Raw genomic sequence first — 23724 nt, 5'->3', positions numbered from 1 at the left:
CCATACCAGTCACCGCACCAGAGCCACAGGCCGTAGTGATGTATCAAAATCTTCCACCACCCTGGGAACTTTTATATCAAGAGGATCCTGATATGATTGCAGCAGTTCATGCGGCTGTTCAAATGCCATACCCATACACAAACCCTATTTCCACCACAACTTAATATACCACAATTTGTAGAGGAGGATTCGGACTCAGATGAGGGTTTTTACGAAGACATGGATGAATAAGAATAGGTAAATTTGCTTCATTTATATACGGGTGATTATTTTTGATCACTTTCTTCGTAAATAATAAATATTTTGAGATTTTAATCAAATCTTGAATACTTTTTATAAGATCAGGTGCTAGGACACCTTTATTTACAACTGTGTTTTTGTTTGTTTTTTATTATCTTTGCAGAAACAAAGGATTGTGAAACAAGAACAGCTGCACAGTTAATGATGTCATATTTATTTTTGAGAAGATGACGTCATGAATATTTTGAGGAAATGATGTTATGTCTAAAAATAGAACGGATTTTGTATATAACATGAAGATTTTCTCAGAATAAAGTATATTATCATTAAGTTCTATCAGCGATCATCACTGCAACAAAAAGAAACAAAGATGGAGTTTGCAGGAAATTACAGTTTTCCAATAAATACAAAGAGCAAAGGTTACAAAATTTAACCGAGATGGATCTTCCCCTACCAAAGTTGTTTGGAGATTTGCATATCAACCGATGATCCTGAATCTTGTGCTACTCCTTCAGCAACACCAGATGGAAAAGCCACTCATAGGACAAAATATTCATAATCATTTCGCTCCTAATACGACCATAGCCCAACGGAAAGCTCCGACTCGAAAGGCTACAAAGAAAATTGGAGAAATATGCTCAAGCCTGGAAGAAAAAACAGGTTCACTTTCAGCATTTATGACATCACACAAGACAGATGGCGTTTCCTATACCGGGTCCTCAACTGGACAACAGTATGTTGCTGAAAGTAACATGGAAGAGTTGATGTCTTCCCACTTTGCCATTGGAAACCAAGTTAAAATGGGAGAAACTAAAACAAAGTGTATATGTAATGTTCAATACTAAATACAAATATGCTACAGGTAAAAACCATGTAGAGTATTAATGGCATCAAGTTTGACAAGCCTGGAAATTTTGGTTTGCTAATTAAAGCTCAATATACCTTACATTTGAAGAGCATTGGATAAGAAAATTCATATGCAATCCACGAGGTGAGAACTTGAGAAAGTAATTGCCCAGTTATAGCATGTCACAGAAGTACGGGAAAAGAGGGCGATCAGCCTAAGAAGGAAGAGGGTCCATAACTAACTAATCAAGAGAGTGTGTGTATGTTACATTGCAATTTGTTCTATTATGATCTATACTACTACTGCCAACAAAAAAGTGAAAGTGATGCATAATTTTATGCGTGGTATAAGTTAGTTTGGTAGATATGTAACTGTCTACCTTAACATATTTTTCAATTAATGTGCTACATGTATATGAAAATGAAGGCCTATAATTATTTTGATACATTTAGATTACACTAATGACTAACACACTGTTTTCATCAATTTGATATCAATAATTATCACTAATATTTTGATACAGGCGATGCACTCTTATATCTGGAATGCTTAGAAGTAAGCATTGACCAAGTGAAATCAATTGATAATAAGCACTTGGCTGACGCTAAAATAGTTGCCTCCATGGAGGAGCATTCTGATGCTGCCTACAACTACTTTGATCAATAACCATAACTGGCCTGAAGACAAGGTACGTACATGTAGGTATCTTCCAAGTTATAACATGCAACACTCAGATCTATATTTATTTAGCTCTTTTCTATATCACAAAATTTCACTGTATATTTGCTTGTTTGCTTCTGCCAAATTTAAAATAAGTCATAAAATTGAATAAATTTCAGATACAAGATCACAAAACATATGGACCTTATGGTAAGGCACCCATATTTTTAAATGATGTTATCTTCAGTCGAGCAACTAATACATGAAGTTCATAAGACCAAAAATCAACATACAGCCTAAGTATCAACAATACATGTTCCTGAATACCAATGGTGGGCCAATCAAGCCAAGCGATACATTTCGCAGACATTGGAAGAAGGTGACAGGGGAAGACAAGAGCATTTACCAATACCATGGTGAGACACCGGGAGAGGGTGACAGAAGAGGAGAGGAACTTCACCAATACTATGGTGAGGCACCGGGAGGTGAATCTGATAAGTGTGCATTCTGATGGACAAAATATAACTAACTGTCACAACCTTGTCGTGTTTTGAATAGTTACGTAATCATAAAAGTAAGCAAGATTGTATTTCAAGAAGTACATTAATTTGCAATCAATAATTATCGCTAATATTTTGATACAGGTGATGCACTCTTACCTCTGGTTTGCTTAGAGGCAAGCAGTGACCAGGTGAGGTTAATTGACAAACACTTGGTTGATGCGATAGTTGCATCCATGGAGGAACACTCTGATGCCGCATATCAGCCTATACTGTGTGATTACTAGTAATGTGGATAATACACATAGCTGGACTGAAGACAAGGTATGTACATGTAGGCAGTTTCCATATATTATAGTATATTCTGCTATTGACGGACTGTGCAATGCTCTGCTGACATACAAGAGGCAGACAGCAAGAGCGTTCAAAATCAAGAGAGCAAACATCACTGCTGGTTCGAAGATTTAGAAAAAAACTCTCCAGAAGATGGCAGAGTCGTCTGACGATGGATGTGATCACGACGTTTTTGTCTTGGTTAGAAGAAGGGGGGAAGTCCAATAAAGGTTGGTGCTAAGAAATCAAATCAAATCAAATCAAATCAAATCAAATCAAATCAAATCAAATATGGCTCCCCCTGCTTCCTGCATAATTTCATGTCAAATAAGGCACTGTACGAGTATGACTCAAATTTGGTGGCTGGCTATGATTGGAAGGGGAACAATGGGAAGATGACGGATACCTCAACATTGACAGATATCCTGCTTGATTTGGTCCAAGAACCAGGTGTGTCCCGTCTGCTATATTAGTGAAATGCCCACCACTACAAGCTATTCCCCGACACCTATGGGGTGTCCAGACACGGGAAAGGAGTCAAGGTCCCCAAGCCAGAATGTCTACATGATGGTTGCAAAGATTATTGGCCGAGTGCCAGCCTAAGTGGTGTTTAAGGGTTTGAGCGAGGGTTGGATAAAGCATGCTGCAGACATATACATTGGTTTGATCATGGAGCTTATCTGTCAGAGGTGGTGGGCCATTCTGGCATCTATCTGAATACCATATGCACTACCTGTCCCATACTGTTACAAGACAAGCAGTCCACCTCCCCCTCCTGTTTATTTTTGTTGTGGGCAAGAAGAAGCAGCATTGGACCATGCCACTGTTCGGCATACACATCTCACTGTATGGTTCCAATTGAACCAGAAGGATGATCACCAGCCCAGGAATGGTGGTGTTGTTCAGAGTCACATTCAATAGCTCATCTTCACAATAAGGGTTTTTAGTATAGTATACCTATACTGAACTACTCAACATCATCATGGCGTCTCCAAGTAACACTCCGCAAAACCGTAGCCGCAACTTCTCTGGTTCCAGCATAGTCATCTCTTCTTCTGACAAGTCTCTCGTCCCTACGGGGGCAGGCTCTGATAGTGACTCTCAGGATGTCATCCCAAGTAGCCAAGCTTATCCGAAAGGCAATTCCTCACCTGCAAAGCGTGTTGAATTGACCGACGGATCCCTTGAAAACTTCATTCCGGTTTCAAACTCTAGAGTAATTGCTCACGTGCAAGGGAAAGTTCAGTCCATTAATGTTTTCATCATCAAACTTGCTGCTTTGGAAAACAATAGCAAGGTTTTTGGCGAATGTATCGCAGGAACTCGCGATATCCCCGACGAGTGGCGTGACAAAAGGGCCCTCCCGGTCCTTCCGTCGGGTGTTAAATTTTCCCTCACCAAAACTTTGGAAATTGATTTTTTACGGTCAGAATTCGACCGCACTTGGCTATCTAAATTGTCTTTGGACCTTGACAACAACATTATTCCCAACCTGAAAAGAAAGACCCAGTCGCTAATCAAAGAGTCAGTAGATGATCTCAAAGGAGACATAGTAGTAGATATACTCTTATCTCTGGTTTGCTTAGAGGCAAGTAGTTTTGATGTTGTTTCAATTTATTTCAGAACCTGCAAATCAGACTCATCCAAAAAGGGCCAAGTAGCAGGTATGCCATAATGCAGCGTATGTTGCCATCAGCTGTTGGCCCTTGCAATTACATGCCCATCACAGTGGATGATGACAGTCATGCGTTGCAGTGGGTAGACAAGACAAGGGAATGGTTTGATCCCAAACCTGCATTTATTCCATTCCTATCAAGATAGGATTGTTTGACAAGATTAAGCATCCAGAACGCTACACTATAAGCACCTTGAGAGAGGACAACAAAAAACACAAACATGGGTCCGCTAGATGGAGAATATTTATGTTTCCCTCAATGGGTGAGTACAACTTTGTAATTCCACAATACACTACAATTTTTAAAGTATAAAATGAAAAGTATCACAAGCTAATTAAAGTTCAGTGACAAGAGGTAGACAAGACCAGGGAATGGTTTGATCCCAAACCTGCACTTATTCCATTCAAACACACCGCTGTTAAGATAGGATCGTTTGACAAGATTAAGCACCCAGAATGCTACACTATAAGCTCCTTGAGATAACCTGAAACAACAACTTGATGCAAAAGACCAAATGAACAAACAGTACGAGAACGACATTTGCAAATTACGAGAGAGGTTGGAGGAAATCAAGAAGGAAAAAGAAGTTTGATAATTACACATCACAGCTAGTACAAACTATATGTAGGCAGGGGAAATATTTAATGCAAAATGTTTGAAAATTGGAGCACTTTGAAATCTGACATCTACATGATGTTGTTACCCCAGTTTAGTATTAACGGATGGGTAGGGTTTTATTGTAGTTGATGACCTGTGTGACAGTAAAACATTGACAGCAAGATTTAGTTGGTTGTACTCTTCATCAGTAGCTAGTATTTAATGATGTTAACCACATCATATAATAATATGTTCAAATGCTTAGCATACTTAATATGATTATCAAAATATTAACATTCTTTTAAGGTTTCCAAATATATCTCTAAATAATTGTGATCATGAAACTAAATTAATTAAGTCTAATTAATTCCAAATGATATCATTAAATATGACAACATATTGATTATCAACTAATTGTTCAAAACATAATATATGCAAGTCAAGTAATTTAGGATGTTATAATTAATTATGCATTCGAATTTCTGAATCAAAACAATCACTTGAATATGAAATTTGTATTAATTACTCATATTAATGCTAAATCCAAACATATATAAGCTAAAAGAAATCTTAATCATGATTGATAATTTATCAAAGGAATTTGTAAATTTAATTATCTCAATCTTAAATATAAATACTAAATATTTATGCTTCTTATTTACTTAATAATAGTTTCTTATTACTAACATATAAAGTTATATTCACTATCTAGACATAATAATTAATATAATAGCATAAACTACTACTTTTATCTAAGTTATGGTCTTTCTACATGTATTCTATGTCATGTTACTATGACATCCTCGCTGAATTTCTTATTTACAACAACATCACTTCCTTATGAGTTATATTATCCTGCCACACTGTACACCAATATATAGAGAAGTTCCAAGCTAAAATGCAAATAATACTAAACTGGGGTAACATTTTGGAGGCACTGCCCAGATCAACCAAACAACGGATCAACCAAACAACGGATCAACCAATCACCAGATAAACCAACATCATGTCAGGTCACGAAGATAATGTGGATGATCCCCCTGTGGAAGATCCCCCCGTGGAAGATCCCCCTGTTGATGACAATGTGAACAGCGAGCCCGAAGAAGAGAGCCATGAAGAAAGTGCTTTAGCTACTATGGCCAAAGCGCATGAGGCCCAGATAAAACAATTGACAATGACATATCAGGCACAGCTGGAAGCAATGCAAAAAGCATTCCAGGGCCAAATGAAGGCTATGCATCAAACTTCTGAAAACAAAGACATGCTGACATCCATGGCGTCCATGTCCAGGAAGGATTTCCGTTTGACTGGTAAAATAGGAGAGCACCACCAGAAGGACTGCCTGGGGTTTTCCAGCATAGTCCACCAAATTGAAGGAGGGAAGAAGAAAGACTACAGTGAGGCGGATATCATCCAAGGTGTGGTCAAAGCGGTATTGCCCAGTATATTTTTAAGAAATCTTGCTGTCGATGTTTTACTGTCACACAGGCTATACCAAAAAGTTTTATGGGGGTAGCTCTTTTCATGAATAAATCAGGCTGTTACAATGTGAAGATTGACATTTTGACCTGATATTCCCAAACCATATGTTAAAACACTATGAACTCTGTAATTTTGGGATTCCTTCTACCAGAGGAATAATTTAGATTTCAAGTGCGATTTAAGCATGTTAGTTAGTTATTTAATTCATCCATTGTGAGGCATACTGTTTGATGTTGTTTCAATTTATTTCAGAAACTTCAAATAAGATTTATCCATAAGGGACCGAGTGGCAGGTATGCCATTATGCAACGCATGCTGCCGTCAGCTGTCGGCCCCTGCAACTATGTGTCAATCAGTCACAGTAGATGACGGCAGTCATGCGTTGCAGTGGGCTGAGAAGACGAGGGAGTGGTTTAACCCAAAACCTGCACTTATCCCGTTCCTCTGTCAAAATCGGATCATTTGAGAGGATAAAGCATCCCGAGAGATATACAATTAGTACCTTGAGAGAGGACAATAAAAAGCACAAACATGGGTCTGCTAGATGGAGAATATTCATGTATCCCTCAATGGGTGAGTACAACTTTGTAATTCCACAATACATTACATTCACTTATACTCAGATTCTGTTGACTAGTTAAAACTAGTTTGATGTTGTTTCTATTTATTTCAGAACCTTCAAATAAGATTTATCCATAAGGGAACGAGTGGCAGGTATGCCATTATGCAACGCATGCTGCCGTCAGCTGTCGGCCCCTGCAACTATGTGTCAATCACAGTAGATGATGACAGTCATGCGTTGCAGTGGGCGGATAAGACAAGGGAGTGGTTCAACCCAAAACCGGCTCTAATGCCGTTTAACTACTCCTCTGTCAAAATAGGATCATTTGAGAAGATAAAGCATCCCGAGAGATATACAATTAGTACATTGAGGGAGGATAATAAAAGAACCAAACATGGGTCGGCCAGATGGCGTATATTTATGTTTCCCTCAATGGGTAAGTGCAACTATGTGGCAATCACAGTTGATGATGGCAGTCATGCGTTGCAGTGGGCTGATAAGACAAGGGAGTACTTCAGCCCCAAACCAGCTCTAGTGCCATTTAAATACTCCTCTATCAAAATCGGATCGTTTGAGAGGATAAAACATCCAGAGAAATACACCATAGGAACATTGAGGGAGGATAACAAAAGAACCAAACATGGGTCGGCCAGATGGCGTATATTTATGTTTCCCTCAATGGGTAAGTGCAACTATGTGGCAATCACAGTTGATGATGGCAGTCATGCGTTGCAGTGGGCTGATAAGACAAGGGAGTACTTCAGCCCCAAACCAGCTCTAGTGCCATTTAAATACTCCTCTATCAAAATCGGATCGTTTGAGAGGATAAAACATCCAGAGAAATACACCATAGGAACATTGAGGGAGGATAACAAAAGAACCAAACATGGGTCGGCCAGATGGCGTATATTTATGTTTCCCTCAATGGGTAAGTGCAACTATGTGGCAATCACAGTTGATGACGGCAGTCATGCGTTGCAGTGGGCTGATAAGACAAGGGAGTACTTCAGCCCCAAACCAGCTCTAGTGCCATTTAAATACTCCTCTATCAAAATCGGATCGTTTGAGAGGATAAAACATCCAGAGAAATACACCATAGGAACATTGAGGGAGGATAACAAAAGAACGAAACATGGGTCGGCCAGATGGCGTATATTTATGTTTCCCTCAATGGGTAAGTGCAACTATGTGGCAATCACAGTTGATGACGGCAGTCATGCGTTGCAGTGGGCTGATAAGACAAGGGAGTACTTCAGCCCCAAACCAGCTCTAGTGCCATTTAAATACTCCTCTATCAAAATCGGATCGTTTGAGAGGATAAAACATCCAGAGAAATACACAATAGGAACATTGAGGGAGGATAACAAAAGAACCAAACATGGGTCGGCCAGATAGGAGTATATTTATGTTTCCCTCAATGGGTAAGTACAACTTTGTAATTCTATAATTTATAGGTATAAAATGAAAAGTATATCAAGCTATTAAAGTTCAGTTAACTCAAACACTTTTAACAGGTCAGAGGGATGTACATGTAGTGTGTTATGTAAAGAAAGGGATGAAAGCATGGATCAGTACATCATTCAAATGGTCATTGGCATGTACCATCTCCTATCCTGTTAATTACACATCACAGCTTGTGTAAACTATATGTAGGCAGGGGAAACTTCTGATGCAAAATGTTTGAAAATTATAGCACTGACCTCGGACCTCTGCATGATGTGAAGATTCAAATTTTGAATTGATTTTTTTAATGCCTCCACCGTAAGGCATACTGTTTGATGTTGTTTCAATTTATTTCAGAACCTTCAAATAAGATTCATCCAAAAAGGGCCAAGTAGCAGGTATGCCATAATGCAGCGTATGCTGCCGTCAGCTGTCGGCCCCTGCAACTATGTGTCAATCACAGTAGATGACGACAGTCATGCGTTGCAGTGGGTAATTCTACAAAGATGAATAAGATACCAATACAATGGAATTTTTTTCCAATTATTTATGCAGGTACATGATGAGGAATATAAGCTCTATGCATCAGTGAAAGTTCCAGCCAAACAATTTAAGAAGGAAAATCAAAAGAAGAAGAAATCACAACATCTCACTGGTAAATACTTTCAAATACTCAACATTGGCACTTCTTTTGCAACATTTTAATTCTTGTAGTCTTGTTTGGTGATTTTCAATCACCCTTAGATCTAAATTTATTTATGAAATATGTTACCTCACATAAAACTTTACAGACAAGTAGTATAAATATATAAAATAATGTCATATTCTTCAAATTAAGACCATTTTTTATGGAATTTTAAACAAATCCTACTTTTTCACCAAATGTTACACACAATTTCCAATCACTCTTTACCATCTCGCGTTTTTTTATACTCTATATTTTTAGTTCATTTGTCATTATTCTTTTTTAACATCGGCAATGAAGATGGACCTGTCAAACCAAGGTTCAAATTTTCAAAACGAGGGGGAGAGAAATAATTTAGATTGCATATTAGCCGGTGCAAGTGGAGCAGCCAGAGTATATGTCTATTCCGATAGTCAACATTTTGTTCTGGGAAAGAGTGTTAAATACTAAGAAGTTACGAGAAAGGCAGGGTACCAAACTTAATAATAGTAGACAAGAGAAGTAGAATGACACCATGTCTACCAGTGACAGTACCAACAGCTGTGCTGGAAACAGCTAACAATCTTGTAGACTGCCACCAAAACTGCCTACTGACATCAACAACATCACTGAGGACAGTGTTTTTGTAACAATTGCTGGACATGTCGTACAGGTAACAATTAATCTTTAGGGGTTTTTTTCCTTCAAATATTGCTTATTGTCCAAAGTTATTGCAATAAATTATAATAGTAAATATGTCGCCTTGTTAGGATGTTTCTGGGTATCAAAGAGGCAAAAATAGTTCTTGACATATATTATCATCCTCATTATTATTACATTACACTGCAATTTAGCCTGTCAATTAAGGTGCTACCACCAACAAGTAAGTCATGACAGCCAATCTTCAATTGCTACCCAACCTTCAACTGAAGGTGCAGAATTTGCCAATACTAGAATTTGCCTCTTTTTGCTTTGCAGATGCCAACAGTGTTTATCACTGTGTACATGTTTCTGCAAGGAAAGCAAGGTGGCAGATCTACCACATGTCATCGGTATGCGTTACTGGCAAAGCCCAACTCCATGTGCACAGCCTTGCCAGTTACCATCAGAAGATCAAAATGTGTTCTACTGAATAAAGCACAACTTGCAGATGAAATTTACACTTGATGTAGACATGGATGTGATGACGAAAATTATAACTCAATTGCTCCTTCGATCATACTGGACCAAAAAACATGCCATGCTCTCGGTAGCGAAAAAAGAGAATACTATTAGTCTGGTAGTAATCTATAAGTAAAGGTTTGATAATTATATATTACTTCATCAGTGGATGTTATTATTACATCAATATTTAAGTGTATAGAAGCGCAAATCAACAGCCACAGATGTAGTGCTATTCCTTGTTCATCCGGTTGATGGTGTGTTTTATCCAATCAAAAATGCTGCCATCAAGGAGAAAAGTGTTACAGCACATTTAAACAACCGGGCCTAATATTACGATGGGGGGGTATTGCACAAATGGTATTGAAAGCCATATGGTTTACATGTACATGCAAATGAAGTATCACTTTACTGATATCCAAAATGATTAGTAATCTCTAACATTTTTATGATTTTTTCAAAATTCTCATGTGACTATTAAGTAGAATTAAGTTACCTGTTCCATTAGTTGCATGACAGAAGATCCATCTTTGAATTTAACGTACAGTGCCTCAGATTGGTTAATAACATGATATTATCATCTGAGTGGCCAATCAAAACATAGTTTAGATCTCTTAGCACTTTTAAGCTTAATCTCCTTGAACCCTACTGCATTCTTACCATATCTCTGATTAGCTCAATACATGATATAACCCTCTTTGTGACCAATCAAAGAAGTTCTTGGAAGCCAATAATTTTGTAGTGCCCATGGAAGTTAAAATTTCTTTTCTATGAGTTGCATGACAGAAGTTGCATATTCACATGTAACTTTTAGTTTTAAAAGGCCTGTTGCTTCTGCTGTGTATTAGAAAATACATGTCCCGCAAGACTACCCATTTTGCAATACTTTAGATAAATTCAAACCCTTGATTAGACAACCCTTATGCGTAACCATTATCTGATACTTGCTACTACTAGGTTACATAAAAATAATGGGTTCCGGGCAACAACGCAGCCAACAAAGAGCAAAATCCCCCTCCCCAGTTATGCCTTATTTTGAGCCCTGATATATCTGCATATATTGTGAAGAGCATCTCCACATATCACAAGCACACACTGATTCACACACATACAAACTTCCATCTCAATAAATATATATGAACTACAAATTACAAATATATTGCTATAAATATATAATTGCTTAGGCAACATAGCCAAATTTGTTCAATCTTTGGATCGATCGTCGATGCTACTTTGATGCTTTCTATTAATGAATTATCAACTAATTAATCCTAATTAGCGGTAAATTTGTATGGGTCAATATCATTGCATACAAAGATTCTTTTGTTATCAAAAGTAACAAAAATGATCAACAAGCATTGATGGTCGATCGAAAGATCAATTTGGCTCTGTTGCCTTGTATATTCCCAATAAATACATTAGTTAAAAATTAAGAGTTGCATGTTAGTTTCTATTGCAGTAAAAAAACATCAGATTCCAAATTTGACAGAATTACCATTCTTACCTTAATCATGGTTTCCTTTGTTGTATTAGAAATCAGCTGCAAGGTTAGACACAAGACTCACTAGCCTTTTAGAATTTGCCCAATTGTGCATATAATCTGGCAACCCTGAGATCTCTTTGGCCTTGTTTGTGTCTGGGCACATGTAACGTTTCACCACAAGTTTGGTGACGTGTATGCCTGTATTTCACTGGTCACCGTAATGAAAACTGTTCAAATGTTGAACGAACTAATACCCAGATCGTAAACACCCATGTGCAAGGGTGGTTTGTAGCCATGCTTACGGTGGAACCACATAAAAACACTAACATCACTACCAAACTTACAGTGAAACAAAGTGTAGTTACTGAAGGGTATCTCGAATGACACCTTACACCGATATTCCCCCGTATGCACAATATAGCCCGAGGCTTCACCGTAAAATACGGTTGTAGCCAACGCCATAGGCTTCTCCTGAGGAACATGGCAAGTATAACGTTTGGCTAACATTAAAGCCATAATGTATGATCTTACAATATGAAATTGTTACAAATCTCATTTTTTTACTCTAATTTATAATGATAACACATGTCCCAACTTGCATCTAAATGAAATCAGCCAAATTTGTTGTATTTGTAGGTCAAAAGAACATGTTTGACATAGAGTTGTACAAAGTCCCCCTTAAAATTCCATTTTAAATAGCCAAAATAGCGAGTGGGGTTTCTTTCCCTTAACTTCGTTACTTTGGATTAAAATGTACAGAAACCCTTCTATCATGACATTATTACTAATATTATTTCATCATTTTGGGTCAAGAATAACAAAATTGATGGATACCATACATTATGGCTTTAATGATGCTATTTGATCATGCTCCACACATATCAAGAGTTAAAAACCAGAAAGCCATAACTCAATCCTTTGTGAGTTAAATCTTTCTGGCTCTCACCCCTCAATATTTTTACTCTCCAATTCATACCATGTATTAAAAATGGATTTGCTTCAGCACACACAATTATTACTGTCAGCTGCTCCACAGGTACATGTTATGGGCTATTCCATTTAAAATCCACACTACCCCTGTGGAAGATTTAGCAAAAGTCTTCCACAGAGGGAGTAGAAGTTTCGAATAGAATAGACAATTGGGTAACTTCCGTTTGAACTACTCACTCCAGTTGTGGAAGATATAGGTAAAACCATAATACAGAGGGAGTATGGGTTTCAAAATGATTAACTTTGACCAATTGTATTTGAAAAAGTTGCTCCCCCTGTGGAAGGTGTTTCCAAAATCTTCCACAAGGGTAGTGTGGATTTTAAATGGAACAGCCTAATTATTAAAATTGCCATGACAATTTGCCCTGTAATAAGAGAGGCATTCATTGTGACTTCTCTTAATGAACCCACTGAGCCGTCAATAAATCATGTCAACAGCCCTATTAACCCGCTAATGTAACAATAGGCAAATTACAGGCATGAGAATGTCTTTTTTGAAAACTGCCTGAAAAAGCACATGAATTTGACCTTAAAAGGCACAAAACAGGCTGAAAAAAAATGATAAATTTGGACAACAAAACTGCCTGAATTCAGGCAAAAGCCTGAAAATTCTCATGCCTGAAATTAATATGGGAACTATTGACATCCACTTTAGTAGTGTAGAACACTATAATTCCTTTAGCCAGGTATCCCACAATGCACTATTCCATGTGGTTTTTCCACTGGTGATATTAAGTCAAGCATCATTTGTTAATCTGGACCATTCGTTCCATGAAGTGTGAAAGCCAAAATTGCTACGCCCACTCTACTTGTATTACAGCGTATTTTTTAAAGCGCACTCATATCATAATTCTTGTAAATGCAAAAGGTACGCACCGCTGTGTTTGGAACTTGTTATACATTGGCAGCATGACAATCGATCCTCCTGAATAAGGTAGACACCTAATGCCACATAAGGCACAGGGACTTCCCTTGTTTTGCGGGATCCATTTTTTTAATCTGTTATATTCACCTTGTTCCAATGTCAAGTTCTAAATGTTGCATTCAAACTCTTGCTGTTGGTACAGAGATGAGGTTATAGTCATCCTGGTATCTCTGGTAGGTTATTCGCCAATCGCACAGTCATCTCAAAATGAGGTTCTCCCCAAAAAGTGTGTGCTGCATGTGCGTATACGCCTGTCAAACGCATGCTTTAATTACCCCCTACACATTGCAAAGGACTTCTGGTGCATTGCTAGAAAAACACCAGAAACAAAAATGCACATTGTGCACATGCGTTTGAAGGGAGAACCGCATTTTGGTAGCAAGATGGCGAATCCATGCAAAGGGCGAATAGTCTATCATGTTATCTATGGTAAACGGCATCATGGGATATAGAAACCTCTGAAATTGCATTGTGGGATACATGGTTACAGGTTTACTAAGCAGCTTGGGAAAATACATGTCTGAAACAAATTACTATTCATGGACCTGCTCAATGATACCCAATGAGGTAGTGACTCCCCCTGTTTTTGGTTTTTGTTGCTCTTATCTGTAACAAGACACACACATATTTGAAATATTAAGCCTAGTCAAACCATTTATCATCACCGTCCTTCCTTCTGCTTCTTCTTCTGTAGATACTCTGGATAGCCCTTACAAGCATCTGTCATATTTTGTAGAAAACCTGGTACACCAGTCTGTGGTGAAGAATAACAGAACAAAAGTTAACTTCAACTACTTTTTATCTATCTTTTTATCGTCTGTAGGGTGGGGCACTAAGAAATTACATATTTTAAAAGTCATACTGGACATTTTCACAAAAATAATTCAAAAATGTCACAGCTATTATAGAATTTATCAATGCCCAGATAATTTGAAAGATTCAACTGGCATTTGTTACTTTACTTATTTTTTGGGGAAGGTATCAAAATTATTTGATATCATCATGATATTCCTCATATTCAGAATGTAATTTAGTGTCTGATGTGCTCTCAGGTCCCACAAAAAATACTGTGCAAAGGTGGGTGACTGATCACTTTAAAATTCAGAAAAAAAAGCAAATTTTATTTAGGCCAAATAAATTTATAGGAGTTTTAAAAATCTAATGCGGTATGTGGTTTTTTATTTTATTTTTTATAAATTGAACAATGCCAATTTTGAGTATTTTATGATATCAAAATATATGCAAATACAATTCCATATAATGGGTATGTTTAGATGGAATACAGGCTATATCTACATGTAGCATTCCAATTTCAGAGTTGCAGTGCGAACAGAAACAAAATTGAAATTGAATATTGATTTTACAGCTGCGCAGCATAGATCAAATAAGACAAAACTATAATTTTTTTCGCCTTAACAATACAAATATGTGACATGATTGATCAAGGGGAAATGAGTCACATTAAATGAGTCACATGTTGGCAATTTTCAATTAAAAGTATTTACACAATTTTCTGGCAGTTTATGAATGCTACATTTTGATGCAAACCCCATCAAAATCGGACGTCTGGTTACCGAGTTATGAGCAATTTATCAATGGCTGAAAATAATATAAAACAAAAGAATTTGAACACTGTTTTTGCCAATATCTCAAAAACAATATTAGCGACATCTGACTCATTCCTCTTGATCATGTCACATATACACACAGGTTTGCAACACGATGTGGCTACTCACCTTAGCAGCCCAGTTAATTAACCAGGTGGGTATCATACCCTTAGGGTTATCATAGTAATGCATAAATGCTGAAAAGAGAAACACAAGATGACTACAAGTAAGACAAAATTCTGTAACATACTTCCCACATAAGGCCCTCCAAAAAAGTTGTTTAGTTATCCGCAAGAAAATTTAGAAAATAGTTTTTACTTGGCAGTTAATAACTGCGCATCAGTTATTGGTAGGGCATTGTGAAAAATTTGAACATTTGCCTTTGGAATCGAGGAATCCATGCACGGTCTAGGCTTTGCTGCCTTTGTCATATAATAGTATCAATCAGAGTGTTAGCTTGCCACCCGCCCACCTGTCATTTTGGACAGGCAGTTTGTTCCTTGGACATGCAAACTTAATGTCTGTGACATGCTGATTGCTGAATTCTAAAAATATTGCTTGAATAAGTTCTGTGAACTCAAAACAAGACCTCACCAATATACCAAAGCTATATGTAAAGGCTATATGTACATGTATATCAATAAATATTTGAACTGACTGAACCCCAAGAAGGGGCAGAGGTCTGCTTTGTTTTTTCAGGGTTAAATTTTGGATAGGTAGTTTGGGTGAAATGATGGGTAACTTGCTAAGACCCTAGTACATGTATCAATTACCTTTGCTGCCAGTGTCTCCATTGGCAGTTATTGCTAAACTCTGTTTAAAGTCGTCTACTCGTATCACTCCCGATTTCTCTGGTACAGAAGAAAACTCTGCGCTTCGTCCTAGCGTTACGAATACGTGACGGCCGTCTAGGTCAAATTCTTGACTTTCTCTTTCAAAAATATACTAAAATGTTACAAGTTAAGGATACAGGTTTCCAAAAATGAAAATAGAAAACACTTCTTTGAATTACTTCCACCACAAACCTGCTACATTTATTTGATTCACTCCAACTTTTATAATTATACAAATGTACTTGAGTGTTCAGTTCTTTTTTGGAAAATGGAATTCCAATTTTAGGTTCCACACATTTTCAGGTCAACAGATTAAACTTTTGGCCATTCTGTGTAATTTTATGTTTGATTTGGACTTTATAGGCATGAGAATGATCATCCATGAAAAAACATGAAAAGTTTGAAAAAGCCTGAAAAAGCATGTGAAATTAGGCCAAAAAAAAATTGTTTGTTTGTCCATAGAGGCTTATGAAACAGTTGGGTCGGTAGGTCGGATTTTTTTTTTTTACAGATATTGCACTTGAAACTGACAATTTGAAGACTGGTAAATAAGTCAAAACACACAGCACTTTACTGGTTTAACTCTTGAGATGGTTCTGCATTTTATACTGTTCATTTTCTTTACATTTTCTTTCTTTAAATTTATACTAACTAGTACTGTTTTACTAGCACATTCAACACAAATTTAAAAGAAAAAAAAAAAGGACACGGTCGGGACCAGGATACACAGTCGGTCGGACGTAGACAAACAAACAATTTTTTTTTTGGCCTTAGGGTAAAAAAGCCCAAAGCGGGCCGAAATTAAAAGTGCAGAAATTTGGACCACAAAAGAGCCTGAATTCAGGCTTAAACCTGAAAATTCTCATATCTGACTCTCGAAAAAAATAGGATTTGTCTCTACATAAAGGATACATCTCTATTTGACATCGGAAACGGAAAGTTGCAATTCCAATAAATTCCTTTTCTATCCCCTTCTGTTACTTCATACAAAGCTGAAAAAAATAATGAAACAAAAAACTGGTTATCATGGGACTTCATATAATTCAGGATTACTTCCTGTATACATGTAGTAGTTCTTGTGCTTAAAGTGGTACTACACCCCCTGATAAATTTTGTGACTAATTTTGCATTTTTCTCAAAAAATAACTGCACACTGGTAACAAAAGTTATTTATATTATAGGGGCAACAAATCCAATTACTTCACTGAAATTTCAGTGATTCAAGACAAGTGGGTCATTATATACGTTAAGAAATGAGGTACATTCTAGCGGGACCTTTTTTCTTATCATAAATAACGAACCGCTTGTCTTTAGTTACCGAAATTCCAGTGTACTTGTAGTAACTGGATTCCTTGCCCCTATAATATACATAACTTTTGTTACCAGTGTGTTATTATTTTTTTTTTTTTTTTCAAAAATAGTCACAAATTTATCAAGGGGTGTAGTACCACCTTAACTGTTACAAGTAATTATACAATAATGTAGATTCCACACCACTCTTCTTCAACTTGCACAAAGATAGCTTTACCTTGCACATAAAGCACACATTTGTATCACAAATCAATAAGTATAGTACACAGAAAACAAAACATAAATATCTAATAACCTTGAAAGGCAATTTTCAGGTAACTACATGTATTTAGAATAGTCCTGAACAAATCCTGAGGATGCCTAGATGCTTATGCACCAAATACGCTGGCGAAGTTACGTAATTAATCGGATTAATTACCATAGCAATAGGTGACAACAATTTTGAACATATCGCACTGCACTACAAGCAGGTTACACACATCACCTGTGTATGTCTGCAATCATAGATTGAATAAAATACTGACCTTTTCAAAGATACTAATCTTACAGGTGCAAGTGATCAGCATGATATGGTTCAATGGCAATGCAGAGGTACCGTGTGAACATATCAGTGCATCATGGTATATTCAAATATTGTTTTGACCTATTGCTATGGTAGTTAATACGATTATTACATAACTTCGCCAGCGTATACTGAAAGTAAAAAGTTGTTTTGTTGCACATCAGTACTTACCAAATTTGAAGATTTTGTTCCAAAAATCTTTCCTTGTGTGACTCAAAAAATAATAAAAAAATTCCAAAATGATATGATACATCCCTTACAGGCAAGCAGATATAAAGATGTACTCAACCCAAATTGTTTGTGTGTCTAGACTTGTCTCACCTTTAACATAGCTATCCCACTTTTTCCGGTAATCCAGGTCGATATAGACCTGGTGACAAATTTCAGGTTTCACATCTATTGTTCCAAACGTAATATATTCATACAGTCCAGACTCCTGCATTATAAGGAAATCAAACATAACATATCTCTCAAACTCATTGTAGGAAAAAAAAAGTACCGTACACAAAACAGGCTGAAATAAAAAACAGAATTCAGTTTTAAAACTTAAAATTCTCATGCATGTTGAATAGATGTATGGGTGTATGTACATTTGGAAATCGCAAGCTCTCTATAGACACTGTTGGGGCTCAAACTCGTACCGTCAGGGGCACCTTACTAATTGAGCTAATTGGACTGTATGGGAAGCAAAGTTTGAAGGGTGGGTCCGAACTTTGTTTAAACAAAACTGGTAAATTGTGAATTTTCGTAACTTTTAGTAATGAGCAATACAGTATCTAAATTTATTTCAGAAATTGATTGGAACACACCTCCTTAAGAAGTATCAATTTATTCTTGAAACAAAATTTTTAAATCCTGAAAATTTGGGCAGGTATTAATTAACCCTAACCGAGCGCATGTTTTATTTTTGAAAGAAACAAGATGAACAAAAAAGTCACTCGGTATCGGTACCCCCTGGATTCTAATCTCGGACACCTCACACAAAATCACAAACCTGTAGCCACCGAGGTTAAGCTAGCCCGGCTAGCGATTCCCTGAGTATATGACTTAGGCTGATTACGTCATCGCATCACGTGGAATGCATGCACGCCCAGTGGTTTTAATAGTGAGCTTTAGTGAGACTTGGTTCGATTAGCATTACACCTACATGTACATGTATAACCAACAATGTTAAGCTCCACCTGTGGCACATGTTGAGGAATCATTACCAATTACCATGACCACTTACCTCATTATATTTACGGTAAATTTTCACGTCCATATATTCAACAAAGAACTCAAACTCCGACACATCCGGATTGTCAAGTTGGCGACACGCATCTTGAAACTCCTCTGTAGTGAAAGGCATGGTGGGTAGTGTGTGCAATCTGTCACAAACAAGGCGCAAATGAAATACCATCTGGGCATTACAAATTGACTCAAGTTCGGTTTGGGTAGGGAGGGACTTATTATGTACTCCAGAAATGCAATTTACATACTGTAGTTTAAGTCTCCTCCGCAACTAGTTTGGGGCACTATCGGCACCGATCCGATGGCCGATACCGATCATCAGTTCAGGTCTAAAATATACGTAATCTATTTAGGACTTCATGCAGTGACGCAACCTTGGTGGCCATCATTTCTATTCACCATGTCCATTGAAGTGTGAGAGAATTGAGCTGCGTATACCGGTACTTCAAAACAGAAATTAACCCAATAGAAATAAGCATCTCGATGAATGTGTAACCATACTTTATAGCAAATAAAGACTGACAGACTTGCTTGCCAGTACTATATATGCCGTGCATGTATATTACGTTACAGACTGGCTCATGCCATTTTGTGTATCTATGCCGGAAATACACACTTAACGATTTGCACAGGTCAGGTATTTGAAAAATTTCTTCAAAATTTGGTCAATGGTACATTGTACATAAAATTGACACTCTACTATATACTAAGTCTCTAGGTATGAGTGTATGACTTGTTGTACTAGGTTACGTGTATTTTTATTTACACATAAAATGATCCACCCAAAAAACAAAATCAGCGTATAGATCCCATACTACATGTACTAACTTAAATGAACTGGTAACCAGCCAAATCCGTAGTCCGAATTATCAGTCCCAGAACAAAATATTAATTTCCGACATGATCGTGTTCTGGGTCTGAACTGTTTCCATATGAAATCTTGATGGCAAATTGGACAAAAGAAATGCATGGTTCTACTTGACAGCTTTTTAATCCCTATTCATGTTACGTGAATCACGCTACCTATTATGGACCATCCTTCTGATACTTGAGTGTTTGGACAAGCGGAACGGTCTTTTGTCTACCTCTCTGTTTGTAAACAGATGAGGAGGTCAAAATTGTCATCCTCGCTGAATAGGAAACAATTAGTACGGCACTACCAAATCCGGTACTGTGCAGTGCCAGTCTGCTAGTATTCAACTGCATGGTTGATGGTGCATGATTGGGAGACATATATTTTCTATGTCATTTGCCTATACAATGATCAACCCACAAATAAAAATCATCGTATAGAAAATACTAGATCCCTGCACAGTGTAATTTACCCATTACCAACTTCAAAGTAATGCGCCATATTGCCTTAGCTCCAAAGTACCTAAGGATAAACACTTGTGCTGAACGTAAAATTGGTCACTTATCGCTCACTGTTCAAAATGTGACATCTACACCAATTACAGTCCCCGAAACGGTCTACTTTTTAGCCGACCTCAATTCCGAAACATTTAGTGATAGTTAAAAATGCGATCCCCAACCCTTTGGTTACCTTTGGACGAATTTGTAGAAATCTCTGCATGGAGTCTCCGTGTCTGAAATTCCCCGGTACAAACATCGAAAATGTCGCATTTCTCAGTCCCGGTGATGATACTATATCCGCATCGCTGTTTTCATGACATGAATATGCATATCTCTGACCCCTGTAAGGTCAAAAACGTGGCGTTGATTTCAACCAATCCGATCCACTGATTGTGACCACGTGGTCGGTTTTATGAATATTTAATAAGCAGCTTGATACTGACGTCATTTCTGAGGTGACCAGGAGGCAGGCGATACCATTTTGGTCAACTGAACTCGACTTGTGCATTCTTTTGGTTGACATAAAATAAATCGAACAAAATTTTCAATAACGGGTAATAGTAGGATTTCAATTTTTTATTAATGAAGTTACTTGTAGTTTGGAGGAATGACAAAGTTGTTTTTGGAAACTTAGATGTTTGTTTCAACTGATGATGTAGGATCGCAAGGTGAGTGAATTCGTGAAGAGATTTGCTTGTTTGAGCGATAGTAGGATACGGGATGTAGGCTAGTCCTCTGTGTTTGACCGGCTCTGACGTCTCAATTCACGCGGAATTATTCGTACTTGCTTACCAGACAGCAATACTGCGTATTGCTTTATGGAACCAGACATAGCTCCAAAGCTGCAGCACCTCACTCATGAACTTTCATGCTCATTTATTTTTCAGGTTCAAATTACTGTTGAATTATTCAAATGCTTGCCCCCATGCCCCATAATGTATTTGAGATTTAACATTGACTTTGTTGTATATTTTACACCCTGCTACGATTGGTACACATTCAGACAGCAGTACTAGTGTTTAATATGCATGCAGCGCGTGCATAGCTGACCCCCGTTTCCACACACACACCCCCACACAGCGGCCATGCGAAAGATGGATTTTTAATGTCACAAAAACAAAAAACAAGAGAACCACCAAATTTGCAACATACCCGCCTCACAAGCTTCAGTTCAGCGCATTCAACGCTACGATAATACACAAAATGTTAATTTGAGATATAGACAGTGACATTCATACACACAAAAGTTAAATATTTGCAATTAGGGACCGTTCACAAACACTTGTAAGGGGGGGCCTGATGCAATAAAATTTTATCGCGAAAATTTTTCGGGGCCCCCCTTTTACACACCTCAACAATTTTAGGGCCCCCCCTTTTTGACATGAAAATTATCGGTCAACCCCATAGAAAAGCATATAAACTCAATTTTCCCAGAAAAATTTGTGGCCATTTCTTTCAGGGCCCCCCCTTAGGAGGGTCACACATTTTCAGGGCCCCCCCTTTTTGCATTAGGCCCCCCCTTACAAGTGTTTGTGAACGGTCCCTTAAATACTTGTGTTTTTGAACGATTCTGAATTTTGTCAATGAAAATTCAGCGTCGGCGATGACGTCATTGGGTCATGGGATATAGTTCACCACGTAAACTTGTATGGCTCAAAATTCGGACCGCTCGCCATTAAGTTTACTGCTTTCTGTGTTTTGAAATTTGTTGACGTTTTAACGATCCCCGATTCCCGGTCGATTATTTTAGCTGTGTCACGTCACATGCATGACGCTGGTGGGTACCAACCAAACTTCAGAAAAAAAACCTCGATCGCCGATAACGATGTGATATGGGACTTACATAGGATTACACAGAGATATTTCTTGCCAAAATTTGACAATTTCTAGGCAAGTTGGCCCTACTTTGTCTGCGTTATGTGAAAAAGGACAGTCTTAAGTAAGTATAAGTGCAACGCTTTTGATGTTTTGATGTTTTGGGAGACTGGGAGGGATCATAATAAAAAAATGATGGAGCCTATTCTTGACTGTGTAATATTCCTTCACCACATTGCCGTACGGTAACAGTCTTACGATGGACAGATAGTATCAGTTTGTGAATGAGGACATCGTATAAGTTCCTTGTACTACATGGGATAACAATTTTCCAATTGCTGATTGGTTGATAGCGTCACCTGTCAGTGATCTGTTAATCTGTAGGTATGCTAGGTGAATTCAAATTTGCCATTAAACTGCATCATTTTACATATCAAATTAAAGCCATTGAGTAAAGAAAGCCAAAACTGAAAACATTTTTGTCATAGCACTTTCCGTAACAAAGTTACATCTTGTCAAAGATTGACTTTCATCAAAAAGATTCTGCTAGCAAAATTCCCCAAAACGGCATTTAGGGTTGTTTCTAGATCTTAGTCTCATGGCGATTAGCAGCTTTTTTAATGGAACTGCTATCAAAATCCTCTAAAATTCCATGTGCGACTTGATTATCACCATAAAAATCATATATTTGGGTCAAGTGAAGTATAGAAAACATATTTATGTAGGTTTCCTTCACCGGCCTATTCTCGAAAAAAAAAATTTCTATGTAAATATGCATTGTGTTTGGGCCCCGGTCTCGGCGAATTTCGCTGACTAGCAAATGTGTTAATTAAGGTTTACCTGGGATACCTACAATCTGTGCATGCATGGTACGGAATTATTTTTCCTATGGGTAAAATACACTGTGCCCTGTAGCCCAAGTGGTGCACATGAATTGAACATGTGACTGCTGCTTACCAGCTATGCAAAAAATTGCAAGCTCATGACTTTCATGACCAGATCATGAGATGACTTGATCATGCTACAGATGAGCATCGAGCAGTAAGCTTAAAATAGCTTCTATAGATATAAATAAAAGATGCAATTTAGAGTCACATTACAGTTTACCTTCTCTTGATGCTTATCCTAGGTGAAAGTCACGTTGCCTACAGGTCTTTAAATTAAAATGCAGATTATTCGGCTTTTTGGACCTCCAGGCTCCACAGTTCCGGAATCAATCCACCTGCTCTTCTGGCGAGTGGCGACCAATTAAGCGTTTCTAGTTTAAGTGGAGTAGGAGTATATTTCCCTTTAATTTGCCAGAATTATCTTACTTCCATGCGTATCAATAGCTTTGGTTCACTGCAAAGGAAAGTAATTAACATATCAAACATTTCAACAGATCCGATGACCAATTACGAATGATTAATTTTTGTATTTTAATATTTTTAATAATAACCGGAATAATGTC

At 37.5% G+C, this 23724-nt stretch overlaps 1 protein-coding gene across 1 annotated transcript; it reads right to left on the bottom strand.

The window, feature by feature from the left end:
- Positions 1–13722: 13722 nt before the first annotated feature.
- LOC140142590 (phosphatidylcholine transfer protein-like) lies at positions 13723–23490 on the bottom strand. Its single transcript, XM_072164585.1, has 7 exons — positions 23382–23490; positions 19105–19243; positions 18198–18312; positions 16916–16995; positions 15944–16115; positions 15300–15367; positions 13723–14317 (listed from the first exon to the last, which is right to left on the bottom strand). The coding sequence occupies exons 2-7, from the start codon at positions 19222–19224 to the stop codon at positions 14225–14227; spliced, it is 648 nt and encodes a 215-aa protein (XP_072020686.1). The 5' UTR covers positions 19225–19243; positions 23382–23490; the 3' UTR covers positions 13723–14224.
- Between the last annotated feature and the right edge of the window lie 234 nt (positions 23491–23724).

This window comes from Amphiura filiformis, chromosome 20 (genome assembly GCF_039555335.1).
Source record: "Amphiura filiformis chromosome 20, Afil_fr2py, whole genome shotgun sequence".
Classification (NCBI taxonomy): Eukaryota; Metazoa; Echinodermata; class Ophiuroidea; order Amphilepidida; family Amphiuridae; genus Amphiura; species Amphiura filiformis.
Note: the sequence above shows the minus strand (reverse complement) of the source record. Positions and strands in the feature narration are given on the sequence as shown.